The sequence below is a fragment of the Physcomitrium patens genome, chromosome 9 (assembly GCF_059467195.1).
Source record: "Physcomitrium patens ecotype Gransden chromosome 9, ASM5946719v1, whole genome shotgun sequence".
Classification (NCBI taxonomy): domain Eukaryota; kingdom Viridiplantae; phylum Streptophyta; class Bryopsida; order Funariales; family Funariaceae; genus Physcomitrium; species Physcomitrium patens.
This window is the reverse complement of record NC_143418.1, coordinates 13,949,317-13,969,397: the sequence shown is the minus strand read 5'-3', so window position 1 is coordinate 13,969,397 and position 20,081 is coordinate 13,949,317. Positions and strand designations below refer to the sequence as shown.

At 35.6% G+C, this 20,081-nt stretch overlaps 1 protein-coding gene and 1 long non-coding RNA gene across 7 annotated transcripts; one reads left to right on the top strand and one right to left on the bottom strand.

Moving 5' to 3' along the window:
- The first annotated feature begins 4,143 nt into the window (after positions 1-4,143).
- LOC112286511 (PHD finger protein PERSISTENT TAPETAL CELL 1) lies at positions 4,144-8,753 on the top strand. 3 transcript variants are annotated; one of them, XM_024528446.3, is made up of 5 exons: positions 4,144-4,477; positions 5,587-5,920; positions 6,049-6,345; positions 6,528-6,870; positions 7,063-8,753. In XM_024528446.3, the coding sequence occupies exons 2-5, from the start codon at positions 5,755-5,757 to the stop codon at positions 8,498-8,500; spliced, it is 2,244 nt and encodes a 747-aa protein (XP_024384214.1). In that variant the 5' UTR covers positions 4,144-4,477; positions 5,587-5,754; the 3' UTR covers positions 8,501-8,753. The 3 variants fall into 3 exon arrangements, with proteins under 3 accessions (XP_024384214.1, XP_024384215.1, XP_073392253.1); XM_024528447.3 differs by lacking the exon at positions 5,587-5,920; XM_073536152.2 differs by lacking the exon at positions 4,144-4,477 and having other exon boundaries at positions 4,485-5,920.
- Positions 8,754-9,416: 663 nt separating this feature from the next.
- Positions 9,417-13,569, bottom strand: LOC112287025 (uncharacterized). 4 transcript variants are annotated; one of them, XR_012218225.2, is made up of 7 exons: positions 13,181-13,569; positions 12,901-12,949; positions 12,613-12,708; positions 12,235-12,323; positions 11,862-11,946; positions 11,637-11,694; positions 9,417-11,263 (listed from the first exon to the last, which is right to left on the bottom strand). It is a non-coding gene; the product is annotated as an uncharacterized LOC112287025 (long non-coding RNA). The 4 variants fall into 4 exon arrangements; XR_002971185.3 differs by having other exon boundaries at positions 12,613-12,949; XR_012218227.2 differs by lacking the exon at positions 12,901-12,949.
- Between the last annotated feature and the right edge of the window lie 6,512 nt (positions 13,570-20,081).

Sequence of the window (20,081 nt, the reverse complement as noted above, 5' to 3'; positions counted from 1 at the left end):
GTAAGTTACAGTCAATCTCACTATTACTCCCGTTTTTAGAAAATTTACCTCCGAAAAGAGAGAAGAAAAATAAATTAATAAATAACTTTAACCAAAAAAACTATAAAAAAAACTATAAAAAATAAAATAAAACTAAAACTGAAACTGAAAAGAGAGAGAGAGAATCATGATCATCCATCCATCCATCCGTTCTATCATCCATCCATTGTATCCATCGGCCCATCCATCCGTCAATCTATCCATCGGTCCGTTCGTTAGTTCGTTCGTTCGTTCGTCCGTCCGTCCGTCTGTCCATCCATCCATCATCATCATCATCATCGCGATCATCCACAACCCGTGATGATGATGGAGGGATTTATGATGATGTAGCCATGTATGTATGTTTGTTTGGTTTGTTTGTTTGTTTTGTTTTGTTTGCTGTGTTAGTTAGTTATTATTCCCTTCTTCATAATAATTAATTACGATAGCTAAGCCCCAACCCCTTTCCTTTCATTTCCTGTCCTTTCCTTCTAGAAGAATCCACCCTCCCCCGCTGGATTGTCTGTGATAGTGGTATTTAGTTGTTATCTGGGGTGGTAGGGTAGGGTAGGGTTGCCCTAATGGGGGACAACATAATCCTCGATTCGGGTGCACACACACACAGAGACAGATACAGAGATACAGAGAGAGACACAGATATACACAGAGCGATGTAGAGAGAGGATAACAACGCACGGACAAGAGGATACTTTCCTCGTCCCTTCTACTTCTTCTTCATCTTCCCCCCTTTTATCATACATCCATACACCTATTCATCCACAGGTTGTCATGATGGATGCCTCCCCCTCGGCCACGCCCACCCTTCCCCATCATTGCCGCCACTCCTGTCCCTGCACACGTGGCAGTGGCTTTTGCCACGGCATCCGTACCTTTCTCAACTCTTTCATCCATCCATCTATCCATCCATCAACCGCCGGATATGCATCCATGTCATTCGTTCCTTGTTCTGTTTAAAATAAATAGGACCCCAATTAAGCCTAAAGTCACATGGTTAATAGAGTTACAAGTGTTGTATCACAATTGCATCTTATGAATATGACATCTGCGTCCGTCATAAATTAGAAAAATAAAATAGAAAAATAAGCGTGTAAAATAAAATTGAGATGTTTTCCTATGTGTACTTATTTCAGAATCCACAAACTTTATTTTTATATATATATATATATATATATGTGTGTGTGTGTGTGTGTTTGTGTGTGTATGAAAAAGGAGGCAGAATTAAAGCTAATGAAAAAGTATGTATCCAAATAACCCTAATTGTGAACCGAAGTAATGCACTGATTCTAATGATGAAAGTGGGGCAGGGTGGTTAAGTAACTGAAACTCTCCAAATCATGTCCAGTGAGGTTTGAACAGCTCAGAGGTTGAGTGAATTTTAAATTTATCATGTTTGAGCTCTACAACATCATGTAGTTTATTAGTATAATTTTTCAAACATTTGAAGAAAAAAGAAAAAAGAAAAAAGAACTTTTGGATTATTTTGCAACTACACTGTAGTATCCCTTTAAAATTCAATCACTCAAAAACATAAATGATATGTAATTAGTGACCAAATTAGTTCTGAAAGTGAAGATGTATATATATGTGCATACATTAATATATATATATATATATATATATATACATATATTTATATATGGGAGTAAGAAGGAGAGATAGAAGAAGAAGAAGAAGAAGAAGATTATTGTTGAAAATTAGACTCTAACTGATGATATAACCAGACAAATGTCTACAAATCAAGTACAAGTCAGTGATATAGTGCTTTTGCTTAAAAATCATCCATCTTATCAAATACTGATATTTTGGAGTCAAAAACCCACAACCAAAAAAGTACTACAAGGCAACAAGTGATTAGCTTCTATCCTGATGTATATAGTATTAAATTCACATGTGTTTTTGCAGCATTAAACTTGTATCATTAAAATGCCTTCCTTTTTGTTACTACACATGATATTTTCAATAATAAATAATGCTCTTTCAACATGTTTATTTACAAAACATTATTAATGGTTGTAATGTTTTGGGATTTGTATAAAATTTTATACGCAATAGAATTCTTATAGAAGCCCATGAAATTAGAACGTATGGGTTGGTGTATATATGGGCACATGCCATGTTATAACTTGGGACATGACAAAGATTTTGAGTAGACTTTGACCCCCTTATGTGAAGAAACTAGAGTTTCATAGAAATAATTAATTTTTCAACATATTATTTCAGAATTATTTGAACACATTAATCATTTTGAAATAAAACACAACAAAACTTTTTTCTTTTTTTTTTTCTTTTTTTTTTCTTTTTTTTTCTCCTTAATGATGAATTTAAAAAATTGCCATTACAGTAATGGAATCACATGAAGTCTTACCAAGTGAGGGTATAGTAAACCTTGATGCCATCCTACCTAAAAAAATGAAAATGATAAGGGAATCAAAAATAAAATAAAAATGAAAATATCCAATTGAATTGCACTGATCCAAGTTCAATTTTTTATTGTATTCTTTAAATATTTTCAAAGTGTATTATTAAATAAAAACTGTGAACTTAATAAATATGATTTTTTATTCTTGTGATATACTAATTCTTATTCACATAATTACTAAGAAAGTGTATTTGGGTTTTTTAAAACTAAATTTATGATGGCATACAAATATTTTTTTGTTTGAAGAGAAAAATAAACTTATAATATTTTATCATTTCAAGGTAATTTATTATTACTTTTATTGTAAACTAAAAAAATATTCATTTACATGTATTTATTATTTTACAAAAAAGTTTTCATTAAATTTTTTTAAATATGAATGTCTTAAGATTTTATTTCAAAAATAGTTCTATGGTGAATGAATTAAGTTTTGATATTGTAGTCCCAATTCCATTTGATCGGAGTATGAAAAAATGAAAATGGATTTCTATAGAAGGTAAATTCGTTGCTCTAAAAAAGTTTGTAGATTTCTTCTTAATAGAAAACTTTTTTTTTTTAATTTTTAAAGTTTTATACCAATCATTTAAACACCATAATCAACGAAGACTCCAAATTTAAACTGTTTAAATAATAATAAAACATTGTCTCAAAAATATGCGTACAGTACATACTAAAAATTTGAGACTAACCTTGAAAATAATACTTTTCAGAAAATTAATCTCTAATTTTTAAAAAATGATAATAAAGGAAAATAAAATAACTCAATCTCATAATATTACTTTAATTGAAATTCATTTCAAAACATGATTAATATATGGTAAAATCATATACTGTATTTTAAATTTGATTTGATGCCATCATATGCTGTCTTATTTAGAGCTTATTTAGAGCTTTATTTCAATTTACAAACCTTCCTGATGAGGTAAAACATTAACCTTGCAATTGTGTGCTAGTCAATTCACAAAATAAGGGTTATGAAGATGATAAGCAGTTAAAATTAGAAATCCAGAGCTGATTTAGTTAATATTTTGATATTTCATTCATATGGATACAAATCAGCTCCCAGCATAATTCTGATTTTAAACAAATTCTGAAGTAAAACAAAAACAGGTCACTGCACAAAATGGGTGAATGTTCATTAGATAAATGTAGTCAAGAATAATACCCGTTTGCAAGTGAGTCACCCGGATGTGATAGTGTAACGGTGCCGGGTTTCAGCAGGGAAGGGATCAGGTGGACAGCAAAGAGGAGACCAAGGTTCAAAATGAGGCATGGTCATGGGTCCACTAGGATTCCCCGCTGAATTAAGCATCGGAGAGGGCGGGACCCATTAAGGGCGGTTATGGGGCATGACCACGTGTGTGCTCATGGATGAAAAGAGGAGATTGTAGATGAATGAAATTCCTCGTTGGTACTTTGGATGAAAATTGTGGATGTATCATGATATGTGGATGAGAGTTGGTGGTCATGGATGGATGACGCAGGGAGGGAGGGAGGGAGGGGCAGTACTGAAAGTACAGCCCGGCCATACCAGTTTGCCAAGTACCGATCCCCTGCACGTTCGCTCCACCAGGCTCTCTCTGGTGTACCGCCCTTCCTCCCTGGCCGTGGTTATGGGTGCTTCTTCTTCCTCCTGCCGCTCTGCCCCGGCACCGCCCCCCTCGCTTTGGTGACCTCCGCGGAGCTGGAACTCTCCCGAAGCTAATGATCAGCGGGCTCAACAAACAGGCATCAACAATCCGCCGCCGCCGCCGCGCTCCTAATATTCTCCTTCAATATATTATGATTATGATTATGATTATTTCGAATAATATTATTATTTGTCACGTCTCGTTGCTTTCATTCATTCCGCAACTATTTTCGATTCGGATCGGCGATCTCTCCAGGCATCCTTGCGCGACGTCGTGCAAGAATCGTTTCAGGCTTTTCCTCCCCGGCCTTCACCGCAGCTCCTCTTCCTCCTGCAGGTTGTGATCGAGCTCCGCCGACGTCGTCGCCTGCGGTTCCACTGACCAGGAGGTAGCGCCGCATCCTTGCACAATTGGTAGAGTCATTGAATTATGGTCGGGGACTTCGTGGTTCTGATCGACGTTGTCAATCATGCTGCCGCTGAGTGGCGCGTGGTTGAGTTTGCTCATAATTGTGGTTGTCACATTTGATGTTGGAAGGGGGTGCTCAATGGAAACTCTTCCCTGTCTTGGAAGTGGATTTTCTGTGTCTGGTGAGCTTCGGGGAATGGTTCTTGGTTACCATTGAGAGATTGTCAGAGGAGCAATCCGGCTGTATTGTGTGTGAGGGTATAGAGACGTTAGGTAGTTGCTGCATTTGTGCTCATTCGAAAGAGTTTTGATGAATGTGAATGCGGACTGCATATTCGGGCTTGGAGTTGATAAGACTTTGTCAGGGTTTTTAGAAGCATGTGGAGTCGTCGCAATCTCGGTGGAGTCCTATCGTGATTCTCATATTGATGCCCTTGGTGTAATTGCACAAGATTCCGAGTGATGTTTCTCTTGATTTACCTGTGTATAACGAATTTCTCGTTATCTCGAGGAGGTGGATATCTTGCAAGTGCGGTTTCCGTGTTTCGTTTGTATTTTAAATCATCAGCTTTGCTGTTTCGGAAATTCTAATCTGGATGTCTAAAAATGGGGAGAGATTATTCGGTCCAGGACTTTCTCGTTAAGGCGATTCGAATTGTGGTGTCGAATTTGGTGTTGCCTCATTAATTGACGTGTGGTTAATTGTTTGAATCAGAAGCTGACGTAGTCTCATGCTTCAGATTTTCAGGATAATTCTGCATAGCAACTCCATTGATGTTGGTTCAGTTTTAGCTCTCCTCTAGAAAGTCACTATATCGACTATCTCGTAGAGGCATGACCCAATTTCAAGGTGCTGCGTTAGTGACCAGCCTTAACAGAGCGATTTATCATATTGTATTTGCTTTAAGTTTCTGATTAAAGTTTTCTTCGAATGCTAATTACGTTTTACATGACGCTGAAGTCGTCTTGGAAGCACATTCTGTGTTTTATCTCCTGGCTACATGAAGTGGTAATGCGAGCCGCAGGGCTCAAACTAGGTAAGCATGTCCAGTAGGTTATGAGTTAAATTTTACATTGGGTGGATTCCAGGCAGTTCCGCTTGCATTTGCCATGTTATAAGGAGCTTTCTGTACGTGTTATCGAAGATGTTGACTGCGTACTTTTCCGGGAGATCTGATTCGTCTTGTTGTCCGCACAACACCGTGCTAAGTCCTGACCAATGTCATCAGAAATACATTGTTAGTATATCCAAGTTTGATGTTGTCCCTGCCATCTGAATTGGTGTGCGTGCACGGGATCTCAAGTGGTCGCCCAAGAATCGAAACAGCAGAATCACTTAAGAATAATACACGCTCGTTCGAAGTGCTTCCTACTGCTCTGTGCATCGACACTCTCCTCCCAATTTGTCCTGTAGCCGTTCAAAGTACGTCCTGGGCTTACCTCAGGCACAAATGGCTCTTCTCTTGAACGCAGCATTTGTCTTTAAACGGCTGTAACTCAGCTAAAACGTGACTATGTATCTGCCAGATCTAAATGCTCACCTATTGGCAGGAATGTTCATCTCACGCGAACGAGCAATCAGGAAGCGTAAGCGAGGAGAAAGACTCTTCTCCTTTCACAGTTTTGCAGACCCTGGGTTCCCTGCGGATTATGACGGGCCATTCAGAGATAACGTCCGAACTTTTCTGGAGGAGTGTGCGGAATCAGAAGTTTCCGTCGATGGCCTACCTGGATGGTGTGTGACTCTTCAGGACGATTCCAAACAGAGTGGTCGCGTCAATCTGTTGGTCTTCGTTGAGGACGTTCAGGATTCCCTTCACCCCTACTGTGACCAGTGTCGATGCATTGGTAAGTTTACTCGTCAATGAGGTGTCAAACAAATGATCTTAGATGCTTTCTAGACTAATTTAAATAATCCCTTAGAATTCAGTGTGATTTCTACAGCACTTCCATCTCTGCTTTCTCTATACAATTCCCTCGGAATCCCGTTCTTCATTGTCTGAGACTTAGCAGTTTGATTCTGGATATAGGGTGGAGTCATCATCCGGTATCGAACAAACGCTACCATTTTATTATTCCCGCCTCAGACAATCCCGAGCGCTCAAAGAGGACGAATGGGATTCTAAGTGCCAAGATATGCTTGAATTGCAAGGAGCCGTTACCATCCGGATACCTTCGTTGTCCATCCTGCGGTGATGAAGCAGTGCCAGCTGGTTTCCTATACTCTCAAAGCCATCTGCTCCACGGAGTTATTCACTGTAACGGCTTCGGTCATCTCCTTCGCATCAACGGAAGAGAGAAGGGATCTGATTCTGCATCAGGGAGAGAGATAATGGATCTCTGGGATCGAATGTGCGCAATGCTGAGAGCCAGGTAATTCTCCTTTACAAGTGTTTAAAAGGACCAATAGTACTGCTTCAACCCATTCCCTGTATTAGTTTTTAAATCATTCATATGAATCCATTTATGAAAACCAGCGTTAAGATTCAAGGTAGCTCTACTCGCACGGAGTTTCAAAGGAAGTTTTTTCACTAAGAGATTTGGTCGAATGGTTATCTTATACAGGAAAATCAGTGTAGAAGATGTAGCGAAGAAGTGTTCATTGGAGCTTCGTCTGCTTCATGCCGTTGGTTACGGTGAACCCTGGTATGGAAGGTGGGGTTATGTTTTTGGGCATGGGAGTTTTGGCATCACCCAGCAGATGTACGTGAAGGCTGTCGAAGCTATTCGCGAGATGCCTTTAAGAGTTATGGCACAGCACTTTGAAGGAGTCGACCAGGACGTGTTAAACATAATCGTCCTATACCAGCGTATTAGCGGTCAGACACTGCAGACCGTGGGTGACTTGATCCGTTTCATGATGGAACTGAAAGTGAGATTACCAGACCATCCGGAAACAAAAGGTATGTCCAAAGGACTTAAAGACAATCACAGACGAAGCTCAAGCCTAAGTCCAACAGTTAGCAGCACTCCACCGACAGAAATGCCTTCTAGATGGTCGCTAAAACGTTTGGACCTAGCTACACAAGTTATTGTGGAGGCTCTCAAAAGCTGTGACAAAAAGTGGATGCCGAGGCAAGATGTCCGAGATGCAGCACGAGTATACATTGGCGACACAGGTCTTCTGGACTACGTCCTGAAGTCCTTGGGTAACCGCATTGTAGGCAACCACATTGTCCGCAGAGCCGTGAACCCAATTACCAAAGTCTTGGAGTATAGTCTGGAGGATGCAGCTACAGCTGCAGGAGCTGTGAGGGATCAATCTCGATGTCAAGCTCCGGAGACGACCTGTGAAATAGGAAGAACCGAAGTTCTGAAAGACATAGTCTACATCTACAAAAATGTATTAGAAAATTATAAACCTGCCAGGACCAGCGGAATCAAGCACATGCTGACGGCGATTCCCACAGCAACCAGAATTATTTTAGACACGAAACAGTTCATTAAGGATTATCGTGGAGAACTCACGCGCAAGTCGGCTAACAACGACTGGAATATGGACGACGATGAGTTGTTGAGAGTGATGTGTACAGTCGTTCTGAACGACGAAGATCCTGTACGAAACAGGCCTAGCCCTCCTCCTGAGTTGGTCGTTCTTCCCCCTCACGCAACAGTTAGAGATCTCAAACTCGAGGCGCAGAGGGCATTCCGTGAGACATACTTCATCATGCACAGTTTCTGCGTGGAATCAATTCCTGATCTAGTATGCGACGACGAAGATCTGTTGTTTGGAACTATCGAATCGGGTTCTCATGTACGTGTGGAGGGCAGCGGTATCCACACTTGCCACGACTGGCGTTACGAGGGTGGTATGGAAAGCTGGACTGTTGACTGCCCTTGTGGTACGAAAGATGACGACGGAGAGCGCATGATTGCCTGTGATGTTTGTGAAGTTTGGCAGCACACTCGTTGCGGCGGGATCTCTGACATGGATGTCATTCCTCAACGCTTTCTATGTCATCGATGTAGCATCAATCTCACTTTCTATCACACCATGCTCTAGACCTATTTTTCTCATTTGTTCTAGGCTTTGACTCAAATTTGTCCATGATCTTCAAAATCCTTTTCGTGGCCCAGAGAAGCCGCCACTGTCAAGCGGCTTGGATGAAGCAGTAAGATAGAACATTGTCAAGCCCCTCTTGAGGACCAGTCCCTTTGTCCCACAAAATTACAGCTACATGTCGTTCATCCTGTACAAATATCTGTATTAATATATATTATACCGGCGGTCACAAATGCTCCGCCAGATTACAAAACTTGTCCAATTGTTTAAATCTATAGTTTGCTCAAAATTTCCCAGTGGCGTTGTTTTATACAAATCACTTGCTTCAGTTATACTACTTTAATGTTTTTGAAATTGCCAATATGACCAATATGGAGTTTTTCGCTCTTGAGACTGATGTATCTGTCTCGAGCCACTTGATTTGCAACGAATGCTGAGCATCTTCGTTTTGATATTCAAGTGTTACTAAGTCTAACTCGATGTTCTGTAAAACACAGTGACCCAATCCCCAATAAACTTAACTCCTGCTCGCTTTAATGGATTTCAAAGTTAGAAGTCAGAGTGAGGAGACCAACAGTTGGCTCTGGATTTTTTTCATCAGCGACTAAGTTACTTCATTTTCGCGTTTACAGAAGTTACGCACACCTCTTTTCAGGACGTTTCAAGTCATCAAAGCCCGGGCTATGCATAGCGCCTCTCCTGGTCCCTGGTAACAGAGACTCACTTATTCAGAATTTACTCAAACCCAATGTTACCTTAGAAAAGGCTCTACTTTCCAGAATGCATTAGAAAATGACCACTAAATATTTGAATATCTTTTGAGTATCGTTTTACAAACCTCAGATCTATAATTTAATTTTTGCTTAATTACAAGTATTGAACGTTCAATTTTTTTATGTGGTTTCAGTTGGCATAAGAGTGTTCAATTAGAAAAAATTTAGGTAGGTGTTGAATTCAACACAAATTCTTCACATATTAAAATAATGGCTTATATCTGTACAAATAAGGTGATCCTTGACTAACAGATTTGCAAGGTTACTTATTTACAGTTTTTATCAGAATGGTTGGATGGAATATTCTCAGCTTTTAAGGTAACTGAGTGTCATGCACCAGTGGACACAGTTTCAGGATGAATTTCCTTTGGAGGTAGTCATGGCTTCATGCTAAATTTTCCCATCCTAAATCTTCCACAGGATTTGTCCTTTCTCATTGCATTAAAGTGGCTCCAGGGTCAACTATAGGAGATCTGTACATGAGTGTCCCTACTGCATGTACTGGACAGCAAAGTGTCAACAGAAGCTGTAGTAATCAATTTTGGTTGTCAGCATCAATTTGTTAGTGTGGTCGCACCCTGTATATACCTATGTAGGTCTCCTTGAGAGCCCAATTGTAGTCATTGCTTGTCCTTCCTACAGGCCTGGAGTTGTCCTCCAAGGCCATGCATGCAGTCCTTCCAGCTGCACCCAAAGCTGTGTTCAGCCTTGCTTACTAAACTCAATTTCTTTCAGATTGCATAAAATCATGTACAAATGTATACAGTAATCAGATATCACCAACTTTGATGCTTTTAATTACCCTATGCTCTTGTCTTTCCAAGCTGTAGTGATACAGTAGAAGTTTTCACCCGCACTCAGTTCTGGCACTCAAAACATGACAGTAGGTGGAACAGCAAATTTCCCTGCACCAGCTAGTATCTGCACTAACACAACTGGTCAATTTCATGTATTGATGTAGTACACCATTCACTGTAGCAATATTGGACAAGACTCCAAACATGCTGGGCTAACCTGCAGTTGTTTTGTTCCAAATTCAACTCACATTACTCAGTCTCCAAAGTTGAAACACTACATCTAGACATTTAATCAAAAGGTTTTGAGATAATTTGCACCTTCAATCTATTTTTTGTCCATAGCAACCAACATCAAACCAGTTGTTAGTCAACAGTATACATATAGAATTACATCAAGTTTATGTCATTTACCATAATTTTTAATACAGAAGAGAAAACAGGAAGGAGAAATGTCAAGGTCTTAAGCTATTGAATAGTATATCAGCCAACAAAACTCTAAATATTGGACCAGTGAAAAAAATGAAGAGATAGTCCCAATTAAGTATTCTGTTGTATACCAGAATGACAATCACTGCATTCCCTGTATCAGGCAACAAACAATACTTGCAGTTCCTGATCTGAGAAATAGTTTAATACACAAGAAAATAGATTACTGAGATGGCTTTGAGTAACTGCCTATAATTTCCAAATCTTTTTTTATCAAATGGGTTCATAATAGGCATCAAACATCAATACATAACCTGCATAAAGGATTGGTGAAGCACAAGGCATACATGTTCAACACCATCAAAAGTGCCATTCCTGACTAGTCTATGCTGTACATGAGTAGATGCACCTCTGCATATGAAGAAAGTAATCCTGGATAGTGCATCAAGGGAGCTGCCTTCCATCAAAAATAGGGCTTAAGGCTTTGCAAATATTTTGAACTTAGAAGGTGTTCCACTAGTCGAGTTTGGGTCCCACTCAATGACAGAAGTAGGAGTGCTTGATGGGGACTCCAGCTGCTTAGGATCAGGAGTCTCTTGGATGACGTTTAAGTGATTTCAAGAGGGAAATATTGGTTCAACAGAGATACGATGGCAACCATGGCAGATAAGCGGCGGCAATTTTTGGCTTGTAAACTGATACACTTACAGCTCCAAACACATACCATGCAGTCATCAGAGCTCGTAACGATTTCATAACTTGAACATCTGAAAGAAATAAAAGTAGGTAAGAATACTAATCACCTCAGAAGTCAAAGTATTTCTCAGGCAACCATAAGGCGCCGATTAAAGCAACTGAAGTTTAAATCATGATAAATTTGTATCGTGTTGTAGAAGAAATAAGTATAAGTTACTAATTCACAGCAGCACCTTCTCCTCTAGATCCTTCTAAAACTGCCGGAGTTGCAGAGGGATTGTCCACTTATAGAATAACAATGCGGTCAGTAGTATTTTCTTTACGAACACGTCAACCTGAGAAAGAGTATACAGCGTGTTTTGAAACATGTGATGAATATTTTAGTGCCGCATTAGTGCCAAACTAGCAGAAAATCAAACTTTTGTACTCAGGCGGAGGTCATACCTGCCATACGTACACGTTGCTGTCTGAAGAGCCACTAAGATTATGGGAACCGTCAGGCCTGAATGCAAACAACTCAGACACAGGAGAGACAGGTTAGGGTGCCAGAAGTCAAATTCCTGGAGGCTCTTAAATTTTCATGTCATTGGAGAGTAGGTGGCTAACAGTATCAGTAGCCGCAGACTCAACAACCGACGCTAAAAGCTATGACATTGGTGGAACTCACACCTTGACGTAGAAGGGTCCTAGGACATGGCCTGAGAAACTTGACATGTCACCGCGCTCTGGAAATGCTCCATTATACATGTAGATTCTAAGCCACAAGTATTGACCATGATTACGATCAGCAGTGGCTTGAAATATGGATTGGATAATCAACGAGCAACAGCAGTATTGAGACAGGCTACCAAGATGATCGCTATCCATTCCTTATCACTGACACTATCCTCCATCATGAGCACATATGCTAATTGCCCAACTGCATACATTTAGCTAAATTTTGCAAGAACTACGCGCAAGTTGCGTTCTGTCAGCTCATACTTGGAGAGGTAACTAATGACAGTAACTGGATTGACGAATAATACATCAAAATCTGACCCACCTGGAAATGCTTCTATTTGCAGAGGTGAATGTTGAACTCCGCAAGCCCCATTGAGCTACACTACCGTGCCTTGACTCTCATACGAAAACCTATGCAGTTAAAAAAGTGGCCTCAGCACTCATTGTATCGACCTCATGTACAAATAATGCTCCCTATCTCTACAGAGGTGCTTGACATATCAAGGATCTGAAGCTGAAAAATTATAAATGGCCACTTTAAATGCAAATTTTCCAGACTGAATCCTGATCAACATATCATTAGCATTTGAAGCCAAATATCTCGAGCATTGCATCTGGCACCTTCGAAAAACACGATATGTCTTTTGACAAATAATCATATCCGCGCAAAAACTTGAGTGTAGAGGAAGTTATGAAATACCTGCACTAGAAGATGAGAACATGGAGACTTAACGCTCCCGGAGTGGCCCCTCATTACTCCCAAGGTCTGCAAAGATTTTACATCCTAGAGACGAATCTGTAATGGCCCGTAATTGTGTCAATTACATTGAGACCCTACATGATCAAAATATGGTGAATGAAAACACCACGTTTGTCAAGTAAAATATGTATCCAAAGTACGTGTGACTTAATTAACCTTAACACGATTATTTTCTTCTAGGCTACTGATGGCCTACAGAGAATGAGAAATATGAATTCGTTTAGAAACTGAGAAATATCGTCTGGTTTCCCGATAATGTGAGCATGCGCGTATCATCCTGCAGTGGAGTAGCCCCGCTATCCACAGTTAGCAATGATCCGGCCAAGAAGAGAGATTATCATGAGAACCCATTCTTGCTTTGTCCTAGACCACTCCCCAATGACACACACTGCTATGGATGTAATTTCCGCTCTACGTAACGCATAGACACGAGGGACTCAAGAGCACCTGACAACTGAAACAAGGATAAGAGCTGTGCTGACATGGGTATGTCTATTTCACTGCGTACCTGTATCTAAGCGGCATCAAAATTGGCATTCGTGTGTGCCATCCATGTTTTCCACCCACTCATTTCTGTAAGGGCACAAAACGCAATCTATCCCGATTCAAACCAACTCGCATGACAAACTTGTATCGTTCTGCAGGGTCGTGTCTGTGTTGTTAAGGTTCAAGTCGATGCAAGTAGACAATGACATGAAAGCTACTGTGTAACGAAAAATTACGTAACCATATTGCAATCTCCGGTCACAAGGGTTAGTAAATCGAGATGAGTGTTGAAGATGCTGATAAAGCCTTCTTCGTCAGCCACAGCGAGAACGTGTCAATCCCTTTTCTCTATTGAAATAAGAAGACAAAAAGAAAAAAGAAACGTATCATTAAGATCCCATGCACTACTGAATGTACTATTGGTCTGACTCGTGGGGTAAACTGCAATACATCATTTATTGTCGAAGGTGCGAGGGATAGAATTCCCTGAAACAAACTCTTCGTCATTCTTTTTTAAATCTTTGTTAGTAATCTTGTTGATTAGATTTGTTGACAAATATTTATATATATATATATATATATATATAAATGTAAATAAATCCAGACTACAGGGGTTCCGAGATTTCAACTTCGGAATCCAATTAAAGAGATATTAATGTATACACACAATTCTGAAAAATAATAAAATTTTGATTTTTGAACTTTAGTTATTTAAAAACCTTAGTAACACATAATGTAAGAAATACATGAACCAGATTGAATGATATTGCGACAGGCAGAGCTTCAACCCTTCATACTCCATGAAGAGTACACCAAAGCTTGAAGCATTCCCCTCCGAACACAGCCTTCGGCCTTCCTCCCACTGCACAGGGTTTTAAGAAATAAATTTCAATATTTAATTTCCAGCCTGTACATCGGCCTGACTTTCTGCCAGCACGCATTGACATTCTAATGATGTTACGTGTATGTTCTAGCATGCCGATTCCGCACAATCCTTGGTGGCACCAAGATGGGGCATTATTGAGTCCAAAATAGTAGAGCAATTTGAGAATATGCTTGTAGATAAGGAACAATGTAACAAAGTCTAAGTCCCTAATTCTCTAATAACAAGTAACAAAGTCTTAGTCCCTTTGCAAGATCTAAGTTCCCGCATGAGCCGAGAGCGAAATAGTGCCATTCAGACAATGATTTGTCAAGAGCTCCACCAGTAAACCCTCGCACTTCACTGAAGGAAACAAGGCAAGTGCTCCCAATTCTGTAACCTTATCATGGTGCAGATTTAATCTACAGCGTTTTTGGCACGAGTGCAAAATCTTGAGGTCCACAAATCTATCTCTGTGAAGACGAATTTTAAAATCCCAAATGTTCACATTATACCATCGGTAGAAGTTTATCCCTCAGCCACCTTCCTCAGCTGGCTCAGTCCACAACCTTTTCTCATTGACTGCACACATTTTTATCCACTCTGTCTGCACCTTCACCTAACAATGACAAAAGCACCTGCAAAAACAGAAAAACAAACAAACAAACAACCTTGAAATTCAACTTCCAGTTCCAATTATGAAATGAAACAAAAACACGAGAAACACTTCAAACAACATGAGCCACGTCGTAGCAAGATGTACTAATTTATCAGGGATAAATCACATATTCTGCGCTCATGCAGCGCTGGGCCTCTCATGTGCAGAGGTAGCAACCATTTGAACGGTACAGGTTGCAAACCAGTTGAATTAGTTTGCAACAGATTGGTTAACTAGAAACCCATTCAATCAGTGTAGTAATAGGAAAAAATTGATATAAATTATTTTTAAACTGTTTGGAATGGTTAAATAGTTCAAATATTAAAAATTTTAAATAGAGGCCAGATTGTAATTACACAATATAAAATTGTGATTGTGTTGTATTTGTTGGTGAATATGACAATGTCTAGGTGTTGTATTATTAATGAGAAGTTTGCTCCTTGCAACAAAAGAGTGAAAGTTGAATTAGGTTGCATTAAATTCTAGAAAAGAATGTAATTTATGAATTGCTTGAACATTTTTGTTAACAATGTAGCAATTGTTTATTAATTGTGTTCACAATAATGCATATTTATTGGCTATTAATGTAGATGTGATATTGATAAAATTGCAAGCCATTAATTAGGTTCTTGGATACATTGTCATGCTTTTGTAAAACCATAGAGAAATATCACATCTACTTTGTTGCAAGTGCATCAATACATGCAAAAACCATCATTTTAGTTTTTTAGAAAAGAAATTATTAGATATGCTTGTCTAAAGGATAATTCTTATCTAAAAAAGACTAATTATCAAAAAAGACTTAGAAGTTTTTATTTATTTATTTTTATTTATTTTTGTTATTGGTAATCCACAACATTAGTAGGATAAATACTAAGTATTTATTCTTTAAAATTAATAAATGTAAATTTTGACATCTTTTTTGTATTATTGATAAGGCTCACATATTGCATCCACTCTTCTTGTGTATCAAAAATATTCTTCAAAGATCCTCTCTATTAATATCATGAATAATTGAGATCTATTACAAATCTTATTGTTGTGTTCAATTGGTTGTATAAGTATAAAGAAATCCTATTAGAACATGTATTCGATTAAATAAAAACTCAAATATGCATTTTGAGAAAAAAACAAATAAATAATAAAAAAAATTATGTGCACAAATTCCATCTTAAAGCTTACTTATGGTAACAATATATATTATCAAGTTTAGGATTTAGGGTTTAAGGATTAGAAAATATATAATAAAATTAAATTTTGCTATAAAAATATTTTTCAATTAAGTTGGTTTTAAAATATTATATTTAGAAACATTTAAAGCTATATAAGGTAAGTCTTTTTATTCACAATTGTATAAAAAGACTTCACAATTCCTTCCATCTTTTTATTAACAACTAATATAATATATTTTGGTCTTCCAAATATATATAATATATAATAACAAAATTTATTGAATTCCACACCAATAAATCTATTTTTTTGTAATATATCATAATAAGCTTAAATACTATTATTCGTATCTTTATTTTTATAAAGAAGATATTATAATTCTATTGTAAAAAGATCTATTACAACAAAAAAAAAATTAGTAAATAAAATTATAATTGTACCGAATCCTTAAATTCTAGAATTTATTATAATCCTAGATTTTAAAATAGAAATATTTTTAAAATATATTATATTCAAAGATTTTTTTTAAAATCTGAAAACTAAAAATTTACTATATTTGTATATTTTAAAAATAGAAATAGAAAGACATATATTTTATTTAATTATAATGATAAAAAATACTCATATTCTATTTTTTCACTTATTAAATAGAACTAGTGTAAAAAAATGATATCTTAAATTATTAGTCTTAAATATAAAATCTATGAAAACATATGAAAATTTATTATTTAACAGAAAAAAAAAAGGGGTTACAGAGTTTAAATACTAATGGTAAATGTAACATCCAACTTTCTATCAATTTTTAAATTAAAATGACATTATTTTCATTTTTTACCTTCTAAAAACTCAAATTTGGTAAAATATTCTTATGTTTATACCATTGATCTTTTTTTGAATTTATTTTTATAATACTATACATCTTTAAGCAATAAATTTTTATCTCAAATAAATTTCTTATCTTTAGTCTAATACTTCAATTATATTTTCTTATCTTTTTTCTAATATGTCCATAAAATTAAGACCACTTTTTAATTTAGAAATCATTTAATTTCTTAATTTTATAGATATATGTGGACTTACATTACTTATCTTTTTTATAGACTAAATATTCATTGTACTATGATCAACCTTACCATTTTTTCTAGTATGATTATTCTAATAGTAAACTACTTCAATAATATTTAGATACAGATTTAATTGATAAATAGAAAAATCTAAAAAGTAATCTCTTTTTTGAGACCTTCAATAACTAGAATCTTTTTTTAAATCTTTTGGACCACATTCTTAATTATATCTATACAAATCATCAATAATTTTTAATTTTTTAATTATAAGAACATTTACATTAATGCATTTTATAAACTCGTTAATATAAAATAAACATGTAAATAAAATAAGAAATAAACTAAGATTACTATGCTTGAACTAATAATGAATTTAATTAAAATTATTAAATATTTAAATTTCTCTTTATGCTGATATGAATTGATCAAGAAATATCTAATTTGTCTTCCAACAATCATTCTTCTGAAAAATCTTTAATCAACTTTTAGAGATTATACTCAATCATAATTAATACAATTGAAGATGCATTTGAATTCTTCTTACTACTTCTTAGAGTAAACACTAGGTCATTATAACCTAGAACAACCAAAAGGAGGATTTGAATTGTTGGAACATTTTTGTACTTGGCAATGGTTGATCTTCCAAAATTAATAGCCATTATTTAGTTCAAAAACTAAAAATATTACTATATAATCTTTCTAATATCTAAATATAGATAAAATAAATTACTTATCCATTATTAATTTTTAACTTTATAAAAAGGTTGAATACTAAAAATAGATATTTTGTGAATATAGAAATTAAAAATCATATAAAAATAATAGTCATACACACACACACACACACACACACATATATATATATATATATATATATATGTTTTTAAAATATTAATATAATAAAAATAAAAATAATCAACTAAAATGAATATATTAGTTAAGAATATAATATTAAAAAGTTATGTTCTAAAATTACATGTTATTAGAAAAAAATATTAATAAAAATTTAAAAAATAAATTAAAAAAATTATATTTTACCAAGTATTCTAAAAGTTGCAATTTATTCACTACTTATTAAAAAAGATAGAAAAACACTTTAAAAAAGATTAATGCTAAGTGAAATAGATAAAAGAAGTTTTTCTTAATAAACCATTAATAAGAAGAATTACAAAAAAACAATTACATTAATAATAATCAATATAAATATTCTATAATAAAAAAATTAATTAATAAACTATATAGATATTAAAATAAAAGATAAAAAATAAAAAATATTTATTTTATATATTTGAAAAATAAATAAATATTTATTTTATATATTTAAAAAATAAATAAATATTTATAAATAAGCATAAAATAATATTTATTATATTATTATATATAATAATATAATATAATTTGAATTAATTAATGATGATATTGCTATATTTTCAATTTAATTTTCTTATATGATAGAATATTATTAAAAATAATCATATATGTTATATTATTTTTACATACAATATGTTTATATTAAATTAAATTGTGATTAATTGTATGCTTCAATATGGATTTTATATTTTTATGTAATTCAATGTATTTGAAACAATGTCACAACTTACAACAAAAGGTGAAAATAAATTAAGTAATTGAGAATTGAGTGCAATACTATTTGAAGTGATGGGAAGAAGAGCAAGGAGTCACAACTAGACTTGTAGTTGTTAAGTGAGCAAGGTAGGAGGTTAGAGAATCACGACAAGGCTAAAAGTTGCTAAAAGAGTGGAATAAGGAGTTGGAATGAGATTTGGATTGCGAAAGGAGTAAGGCAAGGAATTAGTGACTAACAATAGAGTTTAAAGTAGTTGCCAAAGTGGAGCAACAAATTGCAAAAAGGATAACATTTGCCAAGAAGAGTAAGTCCAAGATTTATTGCAAAAATATGAGTTGCTCAAGAAATGGAACAAGAAATTGGGATGAGACTAGCACTTTACCAAGAAAGGAAAGAAGTCTAAAACTTGCTACTAAAGTAGCTTACAAGAGCTTCTAAAGTGTTTCTATAGGATTTGATGAAGAATTGACTTAGCTTAATCTTAAGTGTTTATGCGTAGTTCCAATTAAGAACATTGATGTAAAAAATACAAAACAAAAAGCTAAAACTAAAACAATGCAAATTGCAATTTAAAGACATGAAGAGAACAAATCGTAGAGAAGATAGAGAGGAATTTGCATTGCAAGGAGAATAGAAAGAATATAAAGTTGTAATGGCCTTACTCCTGCCTTATACAACTTATGACACAATCTTTTTGAATTCCAAATCAATGTTCATTGATACTTAGGTAGTGAATCAAACCATGAAGAGACAAATTCTACAACTAATAAAAACTACAATATGTCTAATCTCTAAAATTAGAATTTGGTCTTTTTGAGGACTTCTCTTTACTTTTATTACTAGGGTTGAATTGAATATACACTTTGGTGATACAAAAAAAATAAATAAATAAAGCTCAAAAAGGCAAGAAATACTCCTATTATGAGGTTTCAAATATGGTCTTTTTGGGTGATATTTTACCCATGATGCAAGCTCAAAATATTTAGTGATATTTTGAAATATCACTCAATACTTCACCAAATAACCCACCTTGCAAGGTAGGTGATTTTGATATTGAATATCAAAAGAGAGGCAGGTCAAATATCAAAAATTGTATCACTTGTCTTAGCTCTCTTTCTTCTTTGACTCCATACCAGGAGTAATAAAGTTTGAATCATGGATAATATTAGGAGTAATGAAGTTTGAATTAGGAATGATATCAAGGATAATAAAATTTGAATGGTGATATTTTAGATTTGGTATTTGAATAATCCTATAAATATTAGGTGCTAAATGGTTTTGCAAAAGTGCCAAGTTTGAAACCTCCTATTGGTTCCGAATTGGGCCAAGCTTCAGAGCATCACAAGTATCCTGCTTACAGAATGGGATTCAATGCTTTCTCTTTCAGCACCAACAACATATCATAAGATTCTGCCCACAGTAATTGATGACAAACATTCAACACAAGAAAAACGATGGACCGTTTCATCCTGCCCTCTTATCGGACAGGCTGCCAATGGGCCGGGGAATCCGACTCAGAAAGTTACACAAACAGCCCCTTGAAATCTGTCGTGGAGGAGAACAGCCAAGTCACAATTGCAG

Excerpts from the sequence above, each read along its gene's own strand:
- LOC112286511 (XM_024528446.3), top strand. The coding sequence starts at position 5,755 with ATGTTGTCCCTGCCATCTGAATTGGTGTGCGTGCACGGGATCTCAAGT. Across the intron at positions 5,921-6,048 it reads TTGTCCTGTAGCCGTTCAAA|GAATGTTCATCTCACGCGAA; the intron begins GTACGTCCTGGG and ends ACCTATTGGCAG. Across the intron at positions 6,871-7,062 it reads TGCGCAATGCTGAGAGCCAG|GAAAATCAGTGTAGAAGATG; the intron begins GTAATTCTCCTT and ends TATCTTATACAG.